Below are 22,154 nucleotides of genomic sequence, written 5' to 3'. Positions count from 1 at the left end.
ATTGCCGTTTAATGAAAAAAATACGAGCTTGCGGAGTATCGGAGCACACTTGCGACTGGATTCAAGTCTTTCTTGTAGATAGAACTCAACACGTCGCTCTTAACAGAACAAAACCGGCAGATGTAAAGGTAATATCAGGAGTACCACAGGGAATCGTGATGGGGCTCTTGCTGTTTACAATATACACACATCAAACAAAGTTTTGCATCACCTCGGTTTCGAGAGTTCCGGAACCTGTTCAGAAAATTGGAATAGAGACCAACATAAATATCATTTCCGCCCTTTTAATTTCTCATGGCAACCACACATTGCATTTTGTACCACCATACAGCGAAAAATTCAGACTACTGTACACACCGGTACCTATAATACCCAATAGCACGTCCTCTCGCATTGATGCATGCCTGTACTCGTCGTGGCATTCTATCCACAAGTCCATCAAGGCACTGTTAGGCCAGATTGTCCCACTCCTCAACGGCGATTCGGCGTAGACCCCTCAGAGTGGTTGGTGGGTCACGTTGTCCATAAACAGCCCTTTTCAAACTAACCCAGGCATGTTCGATTGGGTTCAAGTCTGGAGAACATGCTGGCCGCTCTAGTCGAGCAATGTCGTTATCCTGGAGGAAGTCATTCACAAGATGTGCTCTGTGCGGGTGCGAATTGTCGTCCATGAAGACGAATGCCTTGCCAATATGCTGCCGATATGGTTGCACTATGGTCGGAGGATAGTATTCATGTATCGTACAGCCGTTACGGCGTCTTCCATTACCACCAGCGGCGTACTTCGGCCCCACATATGCCACCTCAAAAAAGCAGGGAACCTCCACCTTGCTGCACTCGCTGAACAGTGTGTCTAATGCGTTCAGCCTGACTGGGTTGCCTCCAAACACGTATCCGACGGTTGTTTGTTTGACGGCATATGCGACACTCATCGATGAAGAGAACGTGATGCCAAACGTGAGTGGTCCATTCGGCAAATTGTTAGGCCAATCTGTACCGTGCTGCATGGTGTCGTGGTTGCGAAGATGGATCTCGCCTTGGACGTTGGGAGTGAAGTTCCTCAACATGCAGCCTAGTGCGCACAGTTTGAGTCGTAACACGACGTCCTGTGGCTTTACGAAAAGCATTATTCAAGATGGTGGCGTTGCTGTCATGGTTGCTGCGAGCCATAATCCATAGGTAGCGGTTATCCACTGCAGTAGTAGCCCTTGGACGGCCTGAGCGAGGCATGTCATCGACAGTTCCTGTCTCTCTGTAGCTGCTCCATGTCCGAACAACATCGCTTTGGTTCACTCCGAGACGCCTGGACACTTCCGTTGGTGAGGGCCCTTCCTGGCACAAAGTAAAAATGCGGACACTATGGAACAGCGGAATGACCGTCTAGGCATGGTTGAACTACGGACAACACGAGTTGTGTACCTCTTTCCTGCTGGAATGACTGGAACTGATCGGCTGTCGCACACTCTCCGTCGAATAGGCGCTGCTCATGCATGGTTGTTTTTATCTTCGGGCAGGTTTAGTGACATCTCTGAACAGTCAAAGAGACTGTGTCTGTGATACAATATCCACAGTCAACATCTCTCTTCAGGAGTTGTTGGAACCGATGTGATGCATAACTTTTTTGATGTGTGTATATAAATTATTTAGTGAAAAGCGTCGAATGCTCTTAAAGGCTAATCGCAGATGATTCAGTTGTCTATACTAAAGCAGCAACGCCAGAAGATAGTAAGAATTTGCAGAACAACCTGCAGTGAGTTGATGACTGGTGCAGGCTCTGGGAGTTGACCCAGAACGTAAACAAATATAACATATTGCGCATCCATAGGAAAAGAAATCCGCTACTGTACAGCTACACTATTGACGGCAAACAGCTGGAGACAGCATCTTCCATAAAATTTCCAAGCATAACTATCCAGAGCGACATTAAGTGGAATGACCGTATAAAACAGATAGTGAGAAAAGCTGACACCAAACTCAGATTCATGGGAAGAATGGTAAGGACATGTAACTAATCCACGAAAGAAGTGGCTTATAAGGGAATTGTTTGCCAGATTCTTGAGTGTTCTTCATGTATCTTTGACACCTATCAGGTAGGACTGATAGAGAAGATCCAACGAAGTCCGGCGCGTTTTGTCACGAGATCGTTTAGCTGACGAGTGATCGTTACGGAGATGCTAAACAAACTCCAATGGCAGACGTTACAAGAGAGGCGTTGTGCATCACGGAGCGAGCTACTGTGGAAATTTCGGGACAGCACTTTTCAGGAGGAGTCGGACAACATATTACTTCCCCCCACATACATCTCGCGTGTTGACCACGAGGAGAAAATTCGAGAAATTAAAACCAATACATCATTCTACTCCCGCGCCCTATTCGCGAGTTGAACAGGGCTGGAGGGATCAGGTAGCGGTGCCGGAAGTACCCTCCGCCACACACCAAGAGGTTGCTTGCGGAGTATGCTGTAGATATAGTGTGAGTTTTTGACACCAGCTCTGCACTCTTTTTGGTGATTAATGAAGAGTAAGATTTATTTATTTCGGGGAAACACGCCGAGCTCTTGCGTTAATAGCGAAGTTTTGTGGAATAAGGTTGAATTTTATACAAGTTTCCTTGGAAAGTGGTCATGAGCATATGTTCGTACCAAATCTGTGAGTGAAGATTAACAAGTATAAATTCGTGAATGTATGCTTTCCCGGCGTATACAGCTGGCGAAGAGTTCTCGGGCTTCCAGCCGGGTGGCGGTGTCTTCAAACTGCGACGTTTCGACGAGTGACATACTCATCTTCTGGCGAAGTGCCGAGACTTTGCGGATGCCGGTCCCTTTATACCTGCGGTGTGCCCCCCACCACCTGGCCGCGGGAGGTTGAGTCCAGAGGAGCCGGCGGGCGGGGTGGAGGGGGATGCGGGTGCGCCGTTCGTGTCTCCGTCAGAGCATTCTGATCGCGTCTCGTGAGCTGGACGGTTCTTGTTGCGCTCCTGGCGTATTGCGGCTAATGCTGGATTCCAGGGACATCATCAGCAGCGTAGAGGAAGCAATCCGGGGCCTACCCAAGGAGGAAGCTGAGCAGATCCGAAGGGAGACGTGCAGAATCATCGACAAGTCACGACTCCCTAAAGCTAACATTACTGCGCCGCAGCGAGGGGCTATCCGTGCACTGAGGGATGATGCTGACATCATGGTCCTCCCAGCAGACAAGGGAAATGCGACGGTGCTGATTCGCACAGTCGACTACCAACAGAAAATCTGCTCTCTGCTGCAAGACCCAGCCTACAGGAAACTCAACAAGGACCCTACATCGACGATGACCAGGAAAACCGTGGCGCTACTGAAGGACTCAGATCTACCAGAGGCAGTGCAGAAACGGCTGTATCCCAGAGCGCCAACGACACCGCGCCTGTGTGGATTGCCCAAGATTCACAAAGATGGGGTGCCTCTACGGCCGATTCTGGACACTATCAACTCGCACAGTTATGGACCGGCAAATACCTGGCGACACTATTGAAACCACTGGTGGGACACTGCAGTCATCACGTGAAAAACTCCGCGGATTTCGTTAGAATACTGAAGGACATCCGAATACAGAGTGATGACCTACTCGTGAGCTTCGACGTCACCTCCTTGTTCACGAAAGTACCGCTACAAGACGCCTTGGCGCTCCTTAATCAGCACTTCGAGCCTGAAACAGTGAAGCTCTTTGAATAAGCATTTACGACCACCTACTTCAAGTGCAATGGAGAGCATTATGAACAAGTGGATGGAGTGGCCATGGGATCTCCCCTTGCTCCAGGGATCGCGAATCTTTGCATGGAACACTTTGAGGAGGTGGCACTACAGACTGCTCACCGTAAACCCAGGCACTTCTTCCGCTATGTGGACGACACTTTCGTGATTTGGCAGCATGGCAGGCAGGCACTGGAGGAGTTTATGGACCACCTAAACGGCATACATAAGAATATCACCTTCACGATGGAAGTAGAAGAGAATGGCTGTATTCCATTCCTGGACATACTGATCAGGAAGAAAGCGGATGGCACGTTGGGCCATTCAGTATATAGAAAAAAGACGCACACAGACCTGTACCTCCATGCAACCAGCTGCCACCATCCGGCGCAACGCCAGTCAGTACTGACCACCTTGGTACGTAGGACACACGTCATTTGTGACAAAGAAAGCCTCTCAGACGAATTACACCACCTAAGAGAGGTATTTCGGAAAAACGGGTACAGTGAAACACAGATTGGCAGGGCCTTCAAGAGGAGACAGGCTGACAAATTTCAGGAAGAGGAAGAGGAAGTTAACAAGAGACTCGCCTTTCTTCCATATTTGGGGCCCACATCAGCCAAAATCGGGAGGCTATTAAGAAAATCAAACATAAATACCGTCTTCCGACCACCGCCGAAGACGAAAGAGCTGCTGGGCTCAGCTAAAGACCCACTCAAACTAAAAACACCTGGTATATACGACATTGCCTGCGAATGTGGTGTGCAGTACATCGGTCAAACGCAGCGCTGCATCTCTAAAAGGTGCGAGGAACACATCAGGCATGTTCGACTTGGACAGATAGAGAAATCTGCTATAGCTGAACATAGCATCAAAGAAAACCACACCTTTGATTTCGAAAACACCAGGGTGCTGTACCGAGCCGGGAGCTATTGGGATAGCGTCATTAAAGAATCAATAGAAATACTTGTCCACGAGAATCTTGTGAACAGGGACGAAGGCTATCAACTGAGCGCGGCCTGGAATCCAGCATTAGCTGCAATACGCCAGGAACGCAACAAGAACCGTCCAGCTGACGAGACGCGAACAGAATGCTCTGACGGAGACACGAACGGCGCACCGCTTCCCCCTCCACCCCGCCCGCCGGCTCATCTGGACCCAACCTCCCGCGGTCAGGTGGTGGGGGGCACACCGCAGGTATAAAGGGACCGGCATCCGCAAAGTCTCGGCACTTCGCCAGAAGCTGATGTGTATGTCACTCGTCGAAACGTCGCAGTTTGAAGACACCGCCACCCGGCTGGAAGCCCGAGAACTCTTCGCCAGAAGTATAAATTCAATGTTTTGCAGGTTGTTAATCAGCTTAAATGTCTACTAAAGAAATTAGAAGCCGCGACAGAGTATTTTCATTGAACTATTTTGAATTTTTTGGCCAATTTGTTTGTGACTTGTACTGGAGCTAATGTGCTTGTCTTTGTGTACGTGGAATCTGTTCTGAGTCCATGTCAGGTGTCTGAGTATATTAAAGCGTCTCAATGCTTTCTAAAAGTGATTCCAAGAAATATTATACCCTTTTCGTGAGAATTTTCATACGATTTTAACTTGTTTCCTTGTAAGCAAAGTCTGGCCAGTAGTTCGCGTGGTACCCAAATCAAATCAAGAGGGATTCAGATGATGTTTAATTTATTGCAGAACGATGTAATGATTTTTATGGCTCTCAGCCACGTCGTACGTAATAATGTGGACATTTTCGGTGAGTTGCCTTGTGTGAATGCTAACGGACTGCATTTATTCCCGCCATTGTGTGCTCGTTGCTCCCTGCCTGCCTACGTCCTTTGTTTCAGTGCCTTGGTGTGGAATAATAGCCCATCAAAACTAAATTCGTTATTTTATTTCAGATTTCAAATTTCGCAGTTAGATTTCACCAATCGGAGCGGCCGAGCGGTTCTAGGCGCTACATTCTGGAACCGCGCGACCGCTACGGTCGCAGGTTCGAATCCTGCCTCGAGCATGGATGTGTGTGATGTCCTTAGGTTAGTTGGGTTTAAGTAGTTGTCAGTTCAAGGGGACTGATGACCTCAGAAGTTAAGTCCCACAGTGCACAGAGCCATTTGAACCATTTCACCAATCCACCATGGCTTGTTTTGCTAAAACGATATCAACTGTGGTGGCTATCCCGCTATTGAAGAACATAATTTGTGTATTTGCCAATGTGCAGTTATACAAAGTCCCTCATCAGTCTGTAAGCTGATGCAATTAGTCGAATACCAGAGATCCTTGTCTTCATCTACTGACCGCTCCCCAGTTTTGTACTTACATATGTACCTATTCCCATTTCTACTGCTTTGGTTTGCCTTTGGTGTATTGCCACTACTCTGGGAGTCACAGCTGACATTGAACATGAAAATGGCCGTTAGCAGTTCCTATCTCATTACTGAAGTCCCCATAGGCTTATTATCGAATCCATCTTTTACTTCGTTTTCTGTACCTAAACTGTGATTTGGAAGCTTTTGTGATTGTGTATTGTTAATTTTGCCTCTGTGAATCGGTGCTCGTTGGAGCTCACAATACTTACTCTCGTAATGTTTCTCCGCGTTTTCGGCCATCGGCTTAGCGGCAGTCCTGGTTTCCAAACGTCATGTGGTTTGCAACAGTGACCTGCTTAGTTGGCATCAGGCTACGAGACGAAGCATTTCGTTTAATCAGTCATGTAATTCTTCGTCACTTTCACAGAGGATAGCAGTGGCATCTGACATTGATATCTTTTGGCTAGAATTTTAATCTCTATCCGTATGTCAAACTGTCTGGGTGTCTCCCACATTTTTTTTACCTTTGCTCTTGTCTCTGCTGTGCATGCTCTCACCACGCTTTGTAACTTTCTTACTGCACCATTTTCTCTCACGATGTTGTGCAAGATTAGATTGTAGACAGGATAAAATGTGTTGGAGTAATGCATAAATATTGTGCAAAAACGGAGGATTATAGTTAGATTGTAAGTAGCGTTTGGAACAGCTTCCAACAGGTGAGTTGAGTGTAATGTGGGGAGCGTATCCAGAAGTACTGAGGCAACATGCTGTGAAAATTTTTGAGGCTGCTACGTTAGCTATTTGTGTGTTTGCTGAGTTGATGATTGCTAACAACGGGAGCTATCCTTAACACTAAACAGAGAGACGGAGAAAGAGGCGAAGGAAGAGTTTTTTGCCGTGTGCGGTGTTTACTTACCCACAACGTCTTCTATCGTGCCTCTAGCACCGTCATTGCGGAGAAATGCCGAGTAGAAGTTGACCATCACAATGCCTCCGTTTTGGGTCTGAAACAAAATGATTCACTCTAATTGGATGACACGGTTTTAAAATAGACTCACATTCCCTACACTTGGTGTAAGGCAGCGTAAAGGATCTATCACCACAACATGAACCACATCAAACTTAAGAGATATTTTGATGTTCAGAAAAGTATGGTTACAAACATTACCTAGCACGTATTGTGAACTGAGTAATCTGACGTTTAACTGTAACCACTTAGTCATAGCTATAGTGGAACCCCAGTTTCATGTATTTCACTCGAAATAGATCTACTGAAAAGATAATCTCTTACGACAAGGCGGAGTATGAACTGTTGACAAATTCGCCGACACCTTTAATACGTGACTGATCGCATTATCATCTTGGTACTGAAATAGTGCTGCATGTCAATAGAGAAAAGGCAAGAAATTATCATCCCGATCAAACTGAAGACCGTTCACATTCAGGGAAAGACAATTCGCTGCACGAAAACTGCGTCTATTATCAGCGTTACAATGCATACTTGATAAACTTGGCGACAACACGTACAGGAATTATATGTTAAAAGCGGCGTTGGGTTAATTTTTTTTTGTCACCGGCCTCCAGACTGGTTTCACACTGCCCGCCATCAAATCATCGCTTTACCAACTTAATTTCAGACTACCACACCCAGTATTCTCGAACATTTGTTGGAAACAGCCAAATCTCTGTCTTCCCGTGTAATACTTGGTGTCTATGACTCACCCTAGAACTATGGAAGGTACAAACAACAAAAAAAGTATTCCATCACCTAGGTTCCGAGAGTTCCGGAACCTGTTCAGAAAATTGGAATAGAGATAAACATAAACATCATTTCCACCCTTCTTATTTCTCATGAAACCCACACATTGCATGTTGTACCATTATACAGCAAGACCTTCAAAGGTTGTGGTCCAGATTGCCGTACACACCGGTATCTCTAATACCCAGTAGCACGTCCTCTTGCATTGATGCATGCCTGTATTCTCAAGGCATACTATCCACAAATTCACCAAGGCACTGTTGGTCCAGATGGTCCCACTCCTCAACGGCGATTCGGCGTAGACCCCTCAGAGTGGTTGGCGGGTCACATCATACATAAACAGCTCTTTCCAATGTATCCCAGGCGTGTTCGATAGGGTTCATGTCTGGAGAACATGCTGGCCACTCTAGTCGAGCAATGACGTTATCCTGATGGAAGTCATTCACAAGATGTGCACTGTGGGGGTGCGAAATGTCGTCCATGAAGACGAATGCCTTGCCAATATGCTGCCGATATGGTTGCACTGTCGGTCGGAGGATGGCATTCGCGTATCGTACAGCCATTACGGCGCCTTCCATGAATACAAGCGGTGTACGTCGGCCCCACATAATTCTACCCCAAAACAGCAGGGAATCTCCACCATGCTGCACTCTCTGGACCGTGTGTCTAAGGCGTTCAGCTTTACCAGGTTGCCTACAAACACGTCTCCGACGATTGTCTAGTTACAGGCATATGCGACAGTCATCGACGAAGAGAACGTGACGCCAATCCCGAGCGGTCCATTCCGCATGTTGTTGGGCCCATCTGTACCGTGCTGCATTGTGTCGTGGTTGCAAAGGTAGGCCTCACCATGGACGTCTGGAGTGAAGACGTGCATCGTGCAGTCTAGTGCGCACGATTCGAGTCGTAACACGACGTCCTGCGGCTGCACGGAAAGCATTGTTCCTCGGAGCCATAATCCGTAGGTAGCGGTCTTCCACTGCGGTAGTAGCCCTTGGGCGGCCTGAGCGAAGCATGTCATCGACAATTCCTTTCTCTCTTTATCTCCTCCACGTCCGAACAACATCGGTTTGGTTCGCTCCAAGACGGCTGGACATTTCCCTTGTTGAGAGACCTTCCTGGCACAAAGGAACAACGCGGACACAATGGAACCGCGGTATCGACCGTCTAGGCATGGTTGAATGACAGATAACACGAGCTCTTTCCTGGTGGTACGACTGGAACTGATCGGCTGTCGGACTCCTTCCGTCTAATAGGCGCTGCTCATGCATGGTTGTTTACATATTTGGGCGGGTTTAGTGACATCTCTGAACAGTCAAACGGAATGTGTCTGTAATACAATACCCACAGTAACGTCTGTCTTCAGGAGTTCTGGGAACCGGGATGATACAAAACTTTTTTTGATGGGTGTATTTTCCAGTATCTTAATACAGGTCATATCACCTATCCCAGTGTTTCACACGTATTCCTTTTCGCATTGTTTGTGCGGAGAACCTTCTCATTTCTTATCTTCCCCGCCTCAGCCCGTTGCTAAATCCAACATCAACATTACTGGAGCACCTCAGCGTCATCCTGCACAAGTCACTGTTGTGAACGGTCCAACGACTCAGTAATTTGTTAGAACGCAATCGATTCAAATGTCCAGCTCATCGGCGAGTGAATCTGGTGCACTGTGATCGGCACACACCCTATCGAGGGAGTCGCATTCGGTAGGACGACGGTTCGAATCCGCGTCCGGCCATCCTGACTTAGGTTTTCAACCTTATGCCGGGATGGTTCCTTTGAAAGGGCACGGCCGAGTTTCTTCCCTATACTTCTCTGATCCTATGGGACCAACGACCTCGCTGTTTGGTCCCCTCCCTAAATCAACCAACCCTATCAATGGTCTTCCATAGCGCAATGCTGCAAGTCACAGGCGTCTCCAGTACCAACCAATCTCTTCCTTACACATCGCAGCCCAACCCATAGGGAAGAATTTTCGGTAGACTACACGCTTCTTTTATGAAAAACCGCACCAGTCCCACAACTGCAAATAGCAGTCGTATTAACTAATCAACACCTAATGGATGAAACAGATAACAAAATCTAATCAAAAAAGCAATATAATCCCCAAGTCACCAGATAAAAAGCTTAAAGGAAGATCACTGTAATAACATCACCTACCCTCTTAGTCGGTTGCCTCCTCCCCTTCTGGGTAGTTAACTTTTTTTATCAGGCCCTGTATATTGCTAAATATTTTCTTAATTTCTCATTTCTACAATACACCTGAAGAAGGTGTGTTTATGACTGAAACTGATCGTGTAATAAATACAGCTGTTGGCAATCATGATTTTTCGACAGTTTTTACAAGCTGGTCAATCACTGCCTCCTTAAAAGAACGTGAAACTATAAATCTATGAATGGCTAAGCGGCATTCTGCCTTAATTAAATGGCTACGTTTAACATCAGCCTCAATTTTGCTACTAAATGTGGTTAGCTTTTGACGGGGAGACTCGTTCCCTTACCTCGATGTTTTAGCTCTGCTGACGAGCGACGACGGGTCTTTTGTGTACGCTTGTGAGCGTTCGCCGACCGGTCCCACAGAAACGCTAACAGCCTGCCTTCCCGCACGACAGTAACTTCCTGGCCCCGCCGTGAGGACGGCGCCTACTTGGACGAACCTCTCCGCCTTTTGCAATTACAGAGCGCTGAACCGGGTAAAAGGAAACCGCGCTAATCTCGCCCTTAGCTCGTCCTCGTTAATTACCGCCTCCGCCAGGTTGACACAGAGTCCCCTCAAGAGTCGCTAATTCCATCGCTCTCTCTTTACCCCCTTCTCACCCTCCCCAGTCCTGAGCGATCACCCCACTCGTTGGCTCTGGCGACATTTACTGCGGCATGCCTCAAGGAATTTTGAGGTTTCCGGGCACGGATTTCCCGCAGCGCCGTTCACAATTTATGGTAATCGATTTACGGCGGTCGGGGTGTCACCTCCCTCCGCAGAGGGTCGTGAATTATGAATCAGGCCCCGGCGGGGGCCGGCACGGGCGCTGGCTGTGCTGTCGGCATGGACCACAGCGCGGCGGCACGGGTCTGACCTCCCCACCGTGCCTGTTGCGGCTGTACGGGAAATGTGCATGTGGTGTAGATGACGAAATGAAATACACTCACTCTCATCAACGCGCCGAAAATCAAAATTATAAACTGTTCACAAATTCCATATCAGCTCAGATGCCCCATGTGCCACTGCACGAAAAGATTTACCCATACATTACACAGCAAAATCACTTCAATGGGCCCCGGCAAATGCGGTAAGACTTACTAGTTTGGCTACGTTTCATTTAGGGTGTGTAACCCACATTAGCCGAAATGTACCCAATATTCCACAGAACTATTTAAAATAAATGCTGCCAGGATTTTATGACGGTACGTCACAAATATTGACATTTTATCGGTTGTAAACCGTAATTAAGTATTTTATGAAAATAATTAGTGTAAAAGATATAGTTAATGTTCTTGAAACAACTTATATGCAGCGATATTTAAAGAGTAGCATCTTTATTTAAAGTCTATGAAAATAAGAAAGGATCAAAAGAGACGCGATTGTACGGCCGAGGAGGAAGGACGTATTTTGTGGTACACATATGTTTTGTTTCGCAATACGGAAGGCAGCCATTGAGCGGCTACACATATTTTATGTAAGTTATTCGTATTTATTACTAAAATAAACTTGTTATTATTATTACAAAATGAATTTCTTTGTAGTAGTTGTCACCTCAAATGCTCGCAGTGGCTAATTATTTTTAATAAGCATTTTTTCAGTGATTTGCGCTGCGAGAAGCTCATCTTCCGATGCAGCCTCTGGTCGGCCATTACGCGCCGAAGCATTAATTTATTTTCAATGTTAACAGTAACTGTAAATGCGAGAGATTTCGTTATAAGAACCTTTTTAAATTGCAACAGATAAGTAATTTACGTTAAAGTTCATGTTTCTAAACTGTACAGATTCCGTGAGTTCGGTAAGTTTTATCTTGGCCGCTCCACGGCAACAATCGAAATTCTCTCAAGCCTTGCTTTGCAATCAATAAATAGAAATTAACAAAATTACATTCAATTCAGTTAATGGCAGCTATATTTTAGTCATCAAGTTCAAAATCTAAAGTTGGTACATGAATAACTGAGGCCCTTCAAGAACCCGTTTCATATTTACTTATGCACGTAAGTAAAAGTGATGAGAAAAGACAATCTCCCTGACAGAAAGAAGCATGCTGATAAATTATGTATATATATAATTTCCTTTGTATATGACGTAACGAATGCCAATGACGTCACAAGTGTTTTTTTTAATAATAATAACAATTTATTTTAGCAGAAATACGAATAACTTGCATAAAATATGTGTAGCCGCTCAATGGCTGCCTTCCGTATAGCGAAACAAAACAGTGTGTCCACCACAAAATACGTCCTTCCTCCTCAGCCGTACAATCGCGTCTCTTTTGAGCCTTTTTTATTTTCGTAGACATTAGATAAAGATGCTACTCTTTAATTATCGCTGCATATAAGTTGTTTCAAGAACATTAACTACATCTTTTACACTAATTCTATTCATAAAATACTTAATTACGGTTTACAACCAATAAAAATGTCAATATTTATGTGACGTACCGTCACAATTTGCTACGCAGAATTCACTACACACTCACGTATTTTTTTTAAAGTTTTACAATTTCGAGTTTATTACCAAAAATAACAAAGAAAAATCGAATGCCACAGTGCACAATAGGTTAATTTCCGAGCCTGATCCAGTTTATTAAGATCTAGGAAACGGCTGAATAAACCACGATTAATTGCGTAAGTTACATGTCGAAAATCGTTAAAGTTCCACAGTATTTGGAATTATAAATTCCACAATGGCTACGCACTGAAATCTTTTAAGTGTGGCTTGTATCACAAGCAAACTGAAAAATAACAGGTCAATCAGACGCTGAGAAATTTCTATGTCCGCAAGTAAGAATGCTGAATACTTTACACACGCAGACTAGCGGCTATTTTGTCGCACATCAGATAAAACTTTCTCGAAACACAGGCTAACACAGCCCGACCGCTTCCAACGGCGTCCGAACACAGACTCTCCTCCAAAATGCCACTGTTTACCCAGGCAACCTTGGTCAATCACTACTGAAGTCATTCAACTACTGAACACGAAAATTGCTCAAACTCTTAATTTTAACCCTTTTATACACATATGATGCATCAGATCACACGGAAATTTTCCGTGAAATATTATGCTGTTATCACTTATCTTTTATCTGCTATAGTTTGTTTAAAAACGATAATTTCTATGGTTTTCCTCCGTTTTCGCATTTACGAGTGAAAATATTAACAAGCAATTTAAATTATATATTAAACAATTTCCTATATATATAACGTTTTCAGTACAGCCCCAACTTTTACTGTTTCTCTATATATTTAGTAAGAAAAGCTGTTTTTAATTGCGCAAAATCCACTTTTCGGTCTCTCATTTAAATATGTGAACAATTTCAGTAAATCTAACATCACATTCCGATACAGTTCTGCGAGATGTATCCGTAGAGACCCCCTTTGTCGGAATTGCATAATGACTTTCCGAGATATTCACTTTCACAATTCAGAAGTTATTTATAACATTTATCTTACAATAACTTATAAAGTAATGCGGATGTCGAAGGCGTGTTTTCACACACGTAGTCCTCCATCTTTTCGCTTCAAATAATCCTACTGGCTCCTCAGTGACACATATGGTTCAATATTTATTAATTTCGGCGTATGCTTTAATTTTGCAGTGGACGCGAAAAGCGGCCATGTGAAACGAGCAGCCATTGTGCTGAATCTAGAGACAACACCGTCTGTGGAGCATAGTGGGGCCATCCATGAGCTCTAGTCAGGCAGATTTCAGTCACCTGTGGGTCCGCGGTCCCGTGTTTGTCATTGAATAAAGTGTCTCTCCCCTTTACAGTAGGCTGTCGCGCTACACTGAGTCATTAAGAACTACTGCCTAATAACACATGTACTGCAATTTCATGTTTATTTGCAAATTCCAGGACGTCGACTCTCAATGAATATGTCCTCCCTTGCCGGCCTCTGTGGCCGAACGGTTCTAGGCGCTTCAGCCCGGAACCGTGCTGCTGCTACGGTCCCAGGTTCGAATCCTGCCTCGGGTATGGATGTGTGTGATGTCCTTAGGTTAGTTAGGTTTAAGTAGTTCTAAGTCTAGGGGACTGATGACCTCAGATGTTAAGTGCCGTAGTACTTAGAGCCATTTGAAACATTTTTTTGTGTTCCCTTGATGGGAATTTAAATTACGTACGATTGCAGGTTTGACACGGGGACGATGACATTTCGAAACTTCGGTCTGGCTTGAGTAGTGCACAGATAGTCGAAGTGGTTAAGGCTACCGCGCACTTAAGATGAAAATACGGGTGCGAGTCCCAGTCCAGCACAAATTTTTATTGTCGTCATTCCAACATACGGCCACAGATGGTTCTACATCTACATGGATACTCTGCAAATCATATTCAAGTGCCTGGCAGAGGGTTCATCGAACCACCTTCACAGTTCTCTATTATTCCAATCTCGTATAGCGCGTGGATGAATGAACACCTATATCTTTCCGTACGAGCTCTGATTTCCCTTATTTTATCGTGCTGATTTCCGCCCTACGTAGGTCGATGTCAACAAAATATTTTCGCATTCGGAGGAGAAAGTTGGTGACTGGAATTTCGTGAGAAGATTCCGTCGCAACGAAAAACGCATTTCTTTTAATGATTTCCAGCCCAAATCCTGTATCATTTCTGTGACACTCTCTCCCATATTTCGCGATAATACAAAACGTGCTGCCTTTCTTTGAACTTTTACGATGTACTCCGTCAGTCCTACCTGGTAAGGATCCCACACCGCGCAACAGTATTCTAAAAGAGGGCGGACAAGCGTAGTGTAGGCAGTCTCATCAGTGGGTCTGTTACATATTCTAAGTGTCCTGCCAATGAAGCGCAGCCTTTGGTTAGCTTTTCCCACAACATTTTCTATGTGTTCTTTCGAATTTAAGTTGTTGTAATACCTAGGTATTTAGTTGAATTTACGGCTTTGTAGATTAGACTGATTTATCGTATAACCGAAGTTCCTTGATGCACTCATGAGGATGACCTCACATTTCGTTATTTAGGGTCAACTGCCACTTTTCCCACCATTCAGATATTTTTTCTAAATAGTTTTGCAGTTTGTTTTGATCATTTGATGACTTTATTAGTCTATAAACGACAGTGTCATCTGCAAACAAGCGAAGACGGCTGCTCATATTGCCTCCCAAATCGTTTATATAGATAAGGAACAGCTCAAAATGGTTCAAATGGCTCTGAGCACTATGGGACTTAACTGCTGAGGTCATCAGTCCCCTAGGAACTTAGAACTACTTAAGCCTAACTAACCTAAGGACGTCACAATCATCCATGCCCGAGGCAGGATTCGAACCTGCGACCGTAGTGGTCGCGCGGTAACAGACTGTAGCGCCTAGACCAGCTCGGACACCCCGGCCGGCGTAAGGAACAGAAAAGGGCCTATAACACTACCTTGGGGAACGCCTGAAATCTCTTCTGTTTTACTCGACGAGTTTCCGTCAATTACTACGAACTGTGACTTCTCTGACAGGAAATCGCAAATCCAGTCACATAACTGAGACAATATTCCATAAGCACGCAATTTTACTACGAGCCGCTTGTGTGATATAGTGTCAAAAACCTTCCGGAAATCCAGGAATACGGAATCGATCTGAAATCCCTTGTCAGTAGCACTTAGTACTTCATGTGAGTAAGGAGCTAGTTGTGTTTCGCAGGATCGATGTTTTCTAAACCCATGTTGACTGTGTGTCAATTGACCGTTTCCTTCGAGGTAATTCATTATGTTCGAACACAATATATGTTCTAAACTCCTGCTGCACATCGATGCTAACGATATGGGACTGTAATTTAATTGATTACTCCTACTACCTCTCATGAATGTTGGTGTGGCCTGTACAACTTTCCAGTCTTTGGCACAGATCTTTCGTCGAGCGAACGGTTGTATATGATTGTAAAGTATGGAACTAATGCATCAGCCTACTCCGAAAGGAACCTAAATGGTATACAGTCTGGACAAGAAGAATTGCTCTTATTAAGTGATTTGAGTTGCTTCACTACTCCGAGGATATTTACTTCTAGGTTACTCATGTTGGCATCTGTTTTCGAATCGAATAACGGAATATTTACCTCGTCTTCTTCTGTGAAGGCATTTCGGAATGCTGTGTTTAGTAAATCTGCTTTGGCAGCACTGTTCTTCGATAGTATCTCCGTTGTTATCGCGCAGAAAATGCATTGAGTGGTTCTTGCCGCTAACATACTTCACATACGACCAGAATCTCTTTGGATTTTCTGCCAGGTTTCGAGACAAAGTTTCGTTGTGGAAACTGTTATAAGCGTCTCGCATTGAACTCCGCGCTAAGTTTCGACCTTCTGTAAAGGATCGCCAATCTTGTGGATTTTGCGTCTGTTTAAATTTGGCATGTTTGTTTCGTTGTTTCTGCAACAGTGTTCTAACCCGTTTTGTGTGCGAAGGAGGGTCAGCTCCGTCATTTGTTAGTTTATTTGGTATAAACCTCCCAATTGCTGCCGATACTATTTCTTTGAATTCAAGCCATATCTGGTCTACACTTATATTATTAATTTGGAATGAGTGGAGATTGTCTTTCAGGAAGGCGTCAAGTGAATTTTTATCTGCTCTTTTGAATACGTATATTTTTCGCTTATTTTTCGAGGATTTAGGGATTACGATATTCAATCTCGCTACGACAACCCTGTGTTCACTAATCCCTATATCACTTTTGATGCTTGTTATTAACTCAGGATTATTTGTTGCTAAGAGGTCAAGTGTGTTTTTACAACCGTTTACTATTCGCGTGGGCTCATGAACTAACTGCTCAAAATAATTTTCACAGACAGCGTTTAGCACAATTTCGGATGATATTTTATGCGTACCTCCGGAATTAAACATGTATTTTCGCCAACATGTCGAAGGTAAATTAAAGTCACCCCCAACTACTATCGTATGAGTCGGGTATGTGTTTGAAATGAAACTCAAGTTTTCTTTGAACCTTTCAGCAACTGTATCATCTGAACTGGGAGGTCGGTAAAAGGATCCAATTATTATTTTATTCCGGTTGCCAACAATGTCCTCTGCCCCTACACACAGGAAGTATCTGCTTCAATTTCGCGACAAGTTAAACTACTTGTGACAGCAACAAACACACCATCGCCAACCGTGTTTAGCCTACCTTTTCGGAACACCGTCAGGTTCTACGCAAAAATTTCGGCTGAGCTTATATCCGGCTTTAGCCAGCTTTCAGTGCCTATAACGATTTGAGCATCAGTGCTTTCTATTAGCACTTGGAGCTCTGGTACTTTTCCAGCACAGCTAACAGAATTTACAACTGTTATACCAATGGTTCCTGTAGCTATGTTCTTCCTGTGTTCAGCCTGCACCCTTTGTGACTGAAGCCCATCTTGTGTTTTCCCGAGACCCTCTAACCTAAAAAACCGCCCAGTCCACGCCACACAGCCCCTGCTACTCGTGTAGGCGCCTCCTGCGTATAGTAGACACCTGACCTACTCAGCGGAACCCAAAACCCAACCATCCTTTGGCGCAAGTCGAGGAATCGTCAGCCTACACGGTCGCAGAACCGTCTGAGCCTCTGATTCAGACCCTCCACTCGGCTCTGTACCAGAGCTCAGCAATCGGTCTTGTCAACTATGCTGCAAATGGTCAGCTCTGCTTTCCTCTTTGCGAGCAAGACTGGCTGCCTTTACCACTTCTGTTAACCGCTCGAAACCAGAGAGAATCTCTTCTGATCCAAAGCGACACACATCATTGGTACCGACGTGAGCAACCACTGGAGTTTGCTCTTCATGGCATCCGGGAGGACCCTTTCCACGTCTAGAATGACTCCACCCGGTATGCTCGCGGAGTGCACGTTGGTTTTCTGACACTCCTTGTGAGCCAAGTCCCTCACGGGCCCCATAACGCGCCTAACGTAGGAGCTCCCAACTACCAATAATCCCACCCTGTGCGATTGCCTGGATCTTGCAGGCTGAGATGTTTCCTCTGAAACAGGAGAGGTGACAGCATCCGGTTAAGGGACAGTGTCAGCCACAGACAGCACCTGGAGCCTGTTTGTCAGACAAACCGGGGAGGCCTTACGTGCGGCCGCCTGGGAAGTCTTTCGCTCTTTCGCCGCCTCCTTCGCCCCGGGGAGACCTCCCACTCGACCACAGGTAAAGGGTCAGCCTCAGTGCGAGCAGTTCCTGGGTTGGCCTCCGGTGAGGACCGATCGGAGGACTCTGACGCGCTGGACGTTCGTTGGATCACCACGACAAGTCCACAACAGTGGTGCCCATCCACTGCAGCCTCAAGCTGTGTAACCGAAGCCAACACAGCCTGAAGCTGAGAGCGAAGTGTCACCAACTCGGCTCGCATCCGAACACAAGAATCGCAGTCCCTGTCCACACCAAAGACCGCGAAAAACTAAACTATGCAGATAAACGGACTATCGGCACGTGCTGCGCAACTCTAATGTAGACCCTGACGTAAACACACGCATTCGCCTTCTTTTAGTTTCCTAAGGACTATGGGAGATATGAAATGGTACGGTACAGTATAAGAGGGTATTTACGATTCTCTTGTGATGTATAGATATTTACTGAAGAACGTCATTTTCCTTTACGAACAAAAAATGGCTAGTAAATCGCAGAACACCGGACCTTTTGCCAAAAGACGTATGGCTACCCAACAATGTGAAGTTTTGTTCGCTACACTCCCAACCAAATCATCCAATGTGACATATGAAACTTCTATGGAATGCAGCACATTATTTAACACATGAAATTAGCCACCGAAACTGTAGCTGAAGAGGAAATGACAAAGACGTGATAACAAAACGTCGAGAGCAATAAAATTGTTGCCCCAATACGGAAGAAACAAATTCTGCAAATTTATTGAATTTTTTCATTTTGAGAAGACGTAAGGCATGATCTGCTTTACTTGCTAAAAACATTCTAAAGCCAAGATCGCATAAATATTTCTTCATTTAAAACAACTGGTTTCGACAGGCTTTGTTCTCATCTTCATGTCTTAAGTAATATTTTTGTTGTGAAACGTGTTCATTTCAAGTTGGACCTCACGCCAAGTTGTCATGTAGATGAAAAACAGCACAAACCTTTTATAATGGGCTTTTTTTTTATCCACACGACAACTTGGGGGAGCTCCAACTTAAAATGAACACGTTTCGTAAGCTCAAAATGGCTCTGAGCACTATGGGACTCAACTGCTGAGGTCATTAGTCCCCTAGAACTTAGAACTAGTTAAACCTAACTAACCTAAGGACATCACACACATCCATGCCCGAGGCAGGATTCGAACCTGCGACCGTAGCGGTCTCGCGGTTCCAGACTGCAGCGCCAGAACCGCGCGGCCACTTCGGCCGGCTCACGTTTCGTAAGAAAAATATTTTTGAAGACCTGAACATGAGGGCAAAGGTTCTCGAAATCCGCCGTTTTAAATAAAGAAATATTTATGAGATCTTGGATTAAGAATTTCTTTTAGCAGTTCTGCAATTGTTCCTATGACTGAGCCACAAACGCCAAGAATCTTCAAGACACTCGTCGTTTGAAGAAAAATTACGTTTAGAAAAATAATAGCGATTAGAAAGTAGAGTGTATAAGTGTGAATCTTTAGATTCCATACAAAATTGTTATGTGTCACCAAAAGTGGCTACCACAAGAAGAACAAATAGCATCAGAAATATATGCTTCTCGTGCATGAAATACTGAATTCATAATTGCTTTCAGCAAAGCAAGCAGCAACTATACTAATATCCGAAAACATTTCCTCATGAAGTAATTGTAGTCTATGTCATTGAATTAGATTTGGCTCTCATTTTACACTTTGCTTCACGATTAATCATTTCTCTAGATAATTTAACGCTGCTTGAAACGTAAAAACATAATCTTTCCTTAATTACGTAGAAATACAAATAAAAATAAACATGAACCTTTTGGCTAGTTTTCTCGCCGCTAAGCGTACTAGTGTCGTTTCAGCTGTCAGATGATAATGTTCACAGCAGTGAGTGGCGCCACTGTTTATGCTAGACTGTGGTAATAACGTAATACGTGTATTTTCTGTTTCTGAACAAAGAAATGCCGAGATCGACTTCCAGAGTTTTCAAGAAAAGTTGTAGAGGATCTGGAAGAAGGAAAATACTGAATATACACATTAAAAACACCGAGAAGTTGATAATCATTTATCTAGTGATACTAGCGTAAATTTTAAATTAGGGAGAACTACTGTTACTATGAGTACAGAATGAAATGGAAGTGACTCTGCTCATAGAACTTCTGTGAGGAAACTGTTTTCCAGTCCTTCTACACAGAGTGATCATGCACAACACTCTGAAACCAGTAGCGAAACTCTTATATTATATATTAATGTAGTTTGAGAAGCTATAAGCTCGTTTTTGAAATTAATATATTGTAAATTAAGTAAGAATACTGTATATTTTACAAACGGTTGAGCCCGATGAAATGAAATGAAATGTCGTGTGGCTAGGGCCTCCCGTCGGGTAGACCGCTCGCCTGGTGCAGGTCTTTCGAGTTGACGCCATTTCGGCGACCTGCGCGTCGATGGGGATGAAATGATGATGATTAGGACAATATTGACTAGTTTCCACATTAGTACTGTTGTATAGGTGAATGCACTGCCAAACATCTGTTGCGTAACAGTAGAACAGCAGTGAATTGTCTTGAAAACAGTAGTAGGTTAGTTTATGGTATATGTACTGTTGGAAAGGAGTTAACAGCTGGGAAAATTTTAAGTGCTATTATGAACTTGCCAAACCATCCTACAAAATTTCAGAGATATAATTCTTTACTGTATGCTGCTTGCAAATCACTGCAGAGGAATCAATGACAGATGCAGAGAAAGTAGCTGTAATTTAAATGATGGCTACATAGATTTGAAGAGTCTGTCTAAGTGCAATAAAACTTTAAACCTAATTTCTCGTAACTTTCTTCTTATCCAGCCTAATATATCATTGCAATGAAATTCTAACAGTCAATTTGTAACCCCAATGTTTATTGTAAGGAGGCTATATTATGCAACTGCGTGTATGTAACTATGAAGTGGTTGTTCTTTACTAATGAAAGTCATTGAATTGTCAGAGGGAGAGTTGCAGTTTGTAATATAAGTATTGTAAAAAGAATGGAATTTTATAATATACGTCCGCCCATAAAAGAGAAATTGTACTTTGAATGCTGGTTCATGCTTAGGGAATTTTTATTGTGTAGTATAAAAGATGGAGGGAACCCCCTCCGCTACGGAAGTGGCTTGGCGCACGGTAAAAGGTGGTTTTGGCGGTCAATCTGGGCGGCTACTGGGTGAGCACGCTACGCAGTCAGTGGCTAGCCGTTGTACCGTTTGTTGAAAGCTAATCTATATTGCAAACTTGCCTCTGATGTGGATTCGGCTGTCGCATGGTGCTCTTGGTATTATGAAATGGCTCTTAAACGAGAAAAATACGTCGCCTAGAAGAATTTGTGAAGAGCACTCAACTTCAAGAGTGTGGGACCAGTTAGCCGCCACATTGCTTGTCATCGCTATTGCGCCGCTGCTCCGCCAACACAGATGTGTATTATAGCATGGACGAGTATATTTGTGTGAGTATTTGCAATAATAATCGAAGTGCTATAAACTTGTGTTTTGAACCATAACTTTGACCAGATCATGAACCGATGAATGAGCCGTTCCCAAGTGTGCAGAAAACCGACTATCCTGTGTCTAACAAAACGATGATTTGATTCTGTGTGTTAAATGTGCAATAATTCAGTGCTAAAGTGTATAAAGATTACCGTCTAAAATACCGGCTTCACAGCTGATGAAAGGGCTCACAATATTAAACTTGTTTGAAAAGTAGTTTTAATTTGCTTTGAAAGATGAATATTTAAACTATTCCAAGTAGGACTAATAATTAATTATGATAGAATTGAACTTAATTGCTGAAATTATCGTAGAGTTTGCCTAATGAGACAGTATCAGTTTAATGGTCCCCCATCATATTCCTCTCATCCCAAAAATAGATTTGGAATATTATCTTTACTAAAGACATCAGATATTTCCATATTAATGAGAATATAAAAAGTGTATATGGGGTATTATTTAATTTTATTTGTAATATTTCTAGGCCAGTTGAGTCAGAACTCTTTCCAGGCAAAATTTAGTTCAGTGTCCAATGCAGTTTCATCTTAATACTGTGTTACGTAATGATTGTGATTACAAC

At 44.0% G+C, this 22,154-nt stretch overlaps 1 protein-coding gene across 1 annotated transcript in view; it reads right to left on the bottom strand.

Moving 5' to 3' along the window:
* LOC124802968 (dipeptidase 1-like) overlaps positions 1-22,154 on the bottom strand; it is a 309,953-nt gene that overhangs the window by 54,655 nt on the left and 233,144 nt on the right. Inside the window, exon 8 of the mRNA XM_047264059.1 lies at positions 6,941-7,028. Within this exon, the coding sequence (XP_047120015.1) occupies positions 6,941-7,028 (88 nt within the window). The remainder of the gene's footprint in view (positions 1-6,940; positions 7,029-22,154) is intronic.

This window comes from Schistocerca piceifrons, chromosome 6, assembly GCF_021461385.2.
Source record: "Schistocerca piceifrons isolate TAMUIC-IGC-003096 chromosome 6, iqSchPice1.1, whole genome shotgun sequence".
In the NCBI taxonomy this organism is placed as follows: domain Eukaryota; kingdom Metazoa; phylum Arthropoda; class Insecta; order Orthoptera; family Acrididae; genus Schistocerca; species Schistocerca piceifrons.
This window is presented reverse-complemented; position numbering and strand designations above follow the sequence as displayed.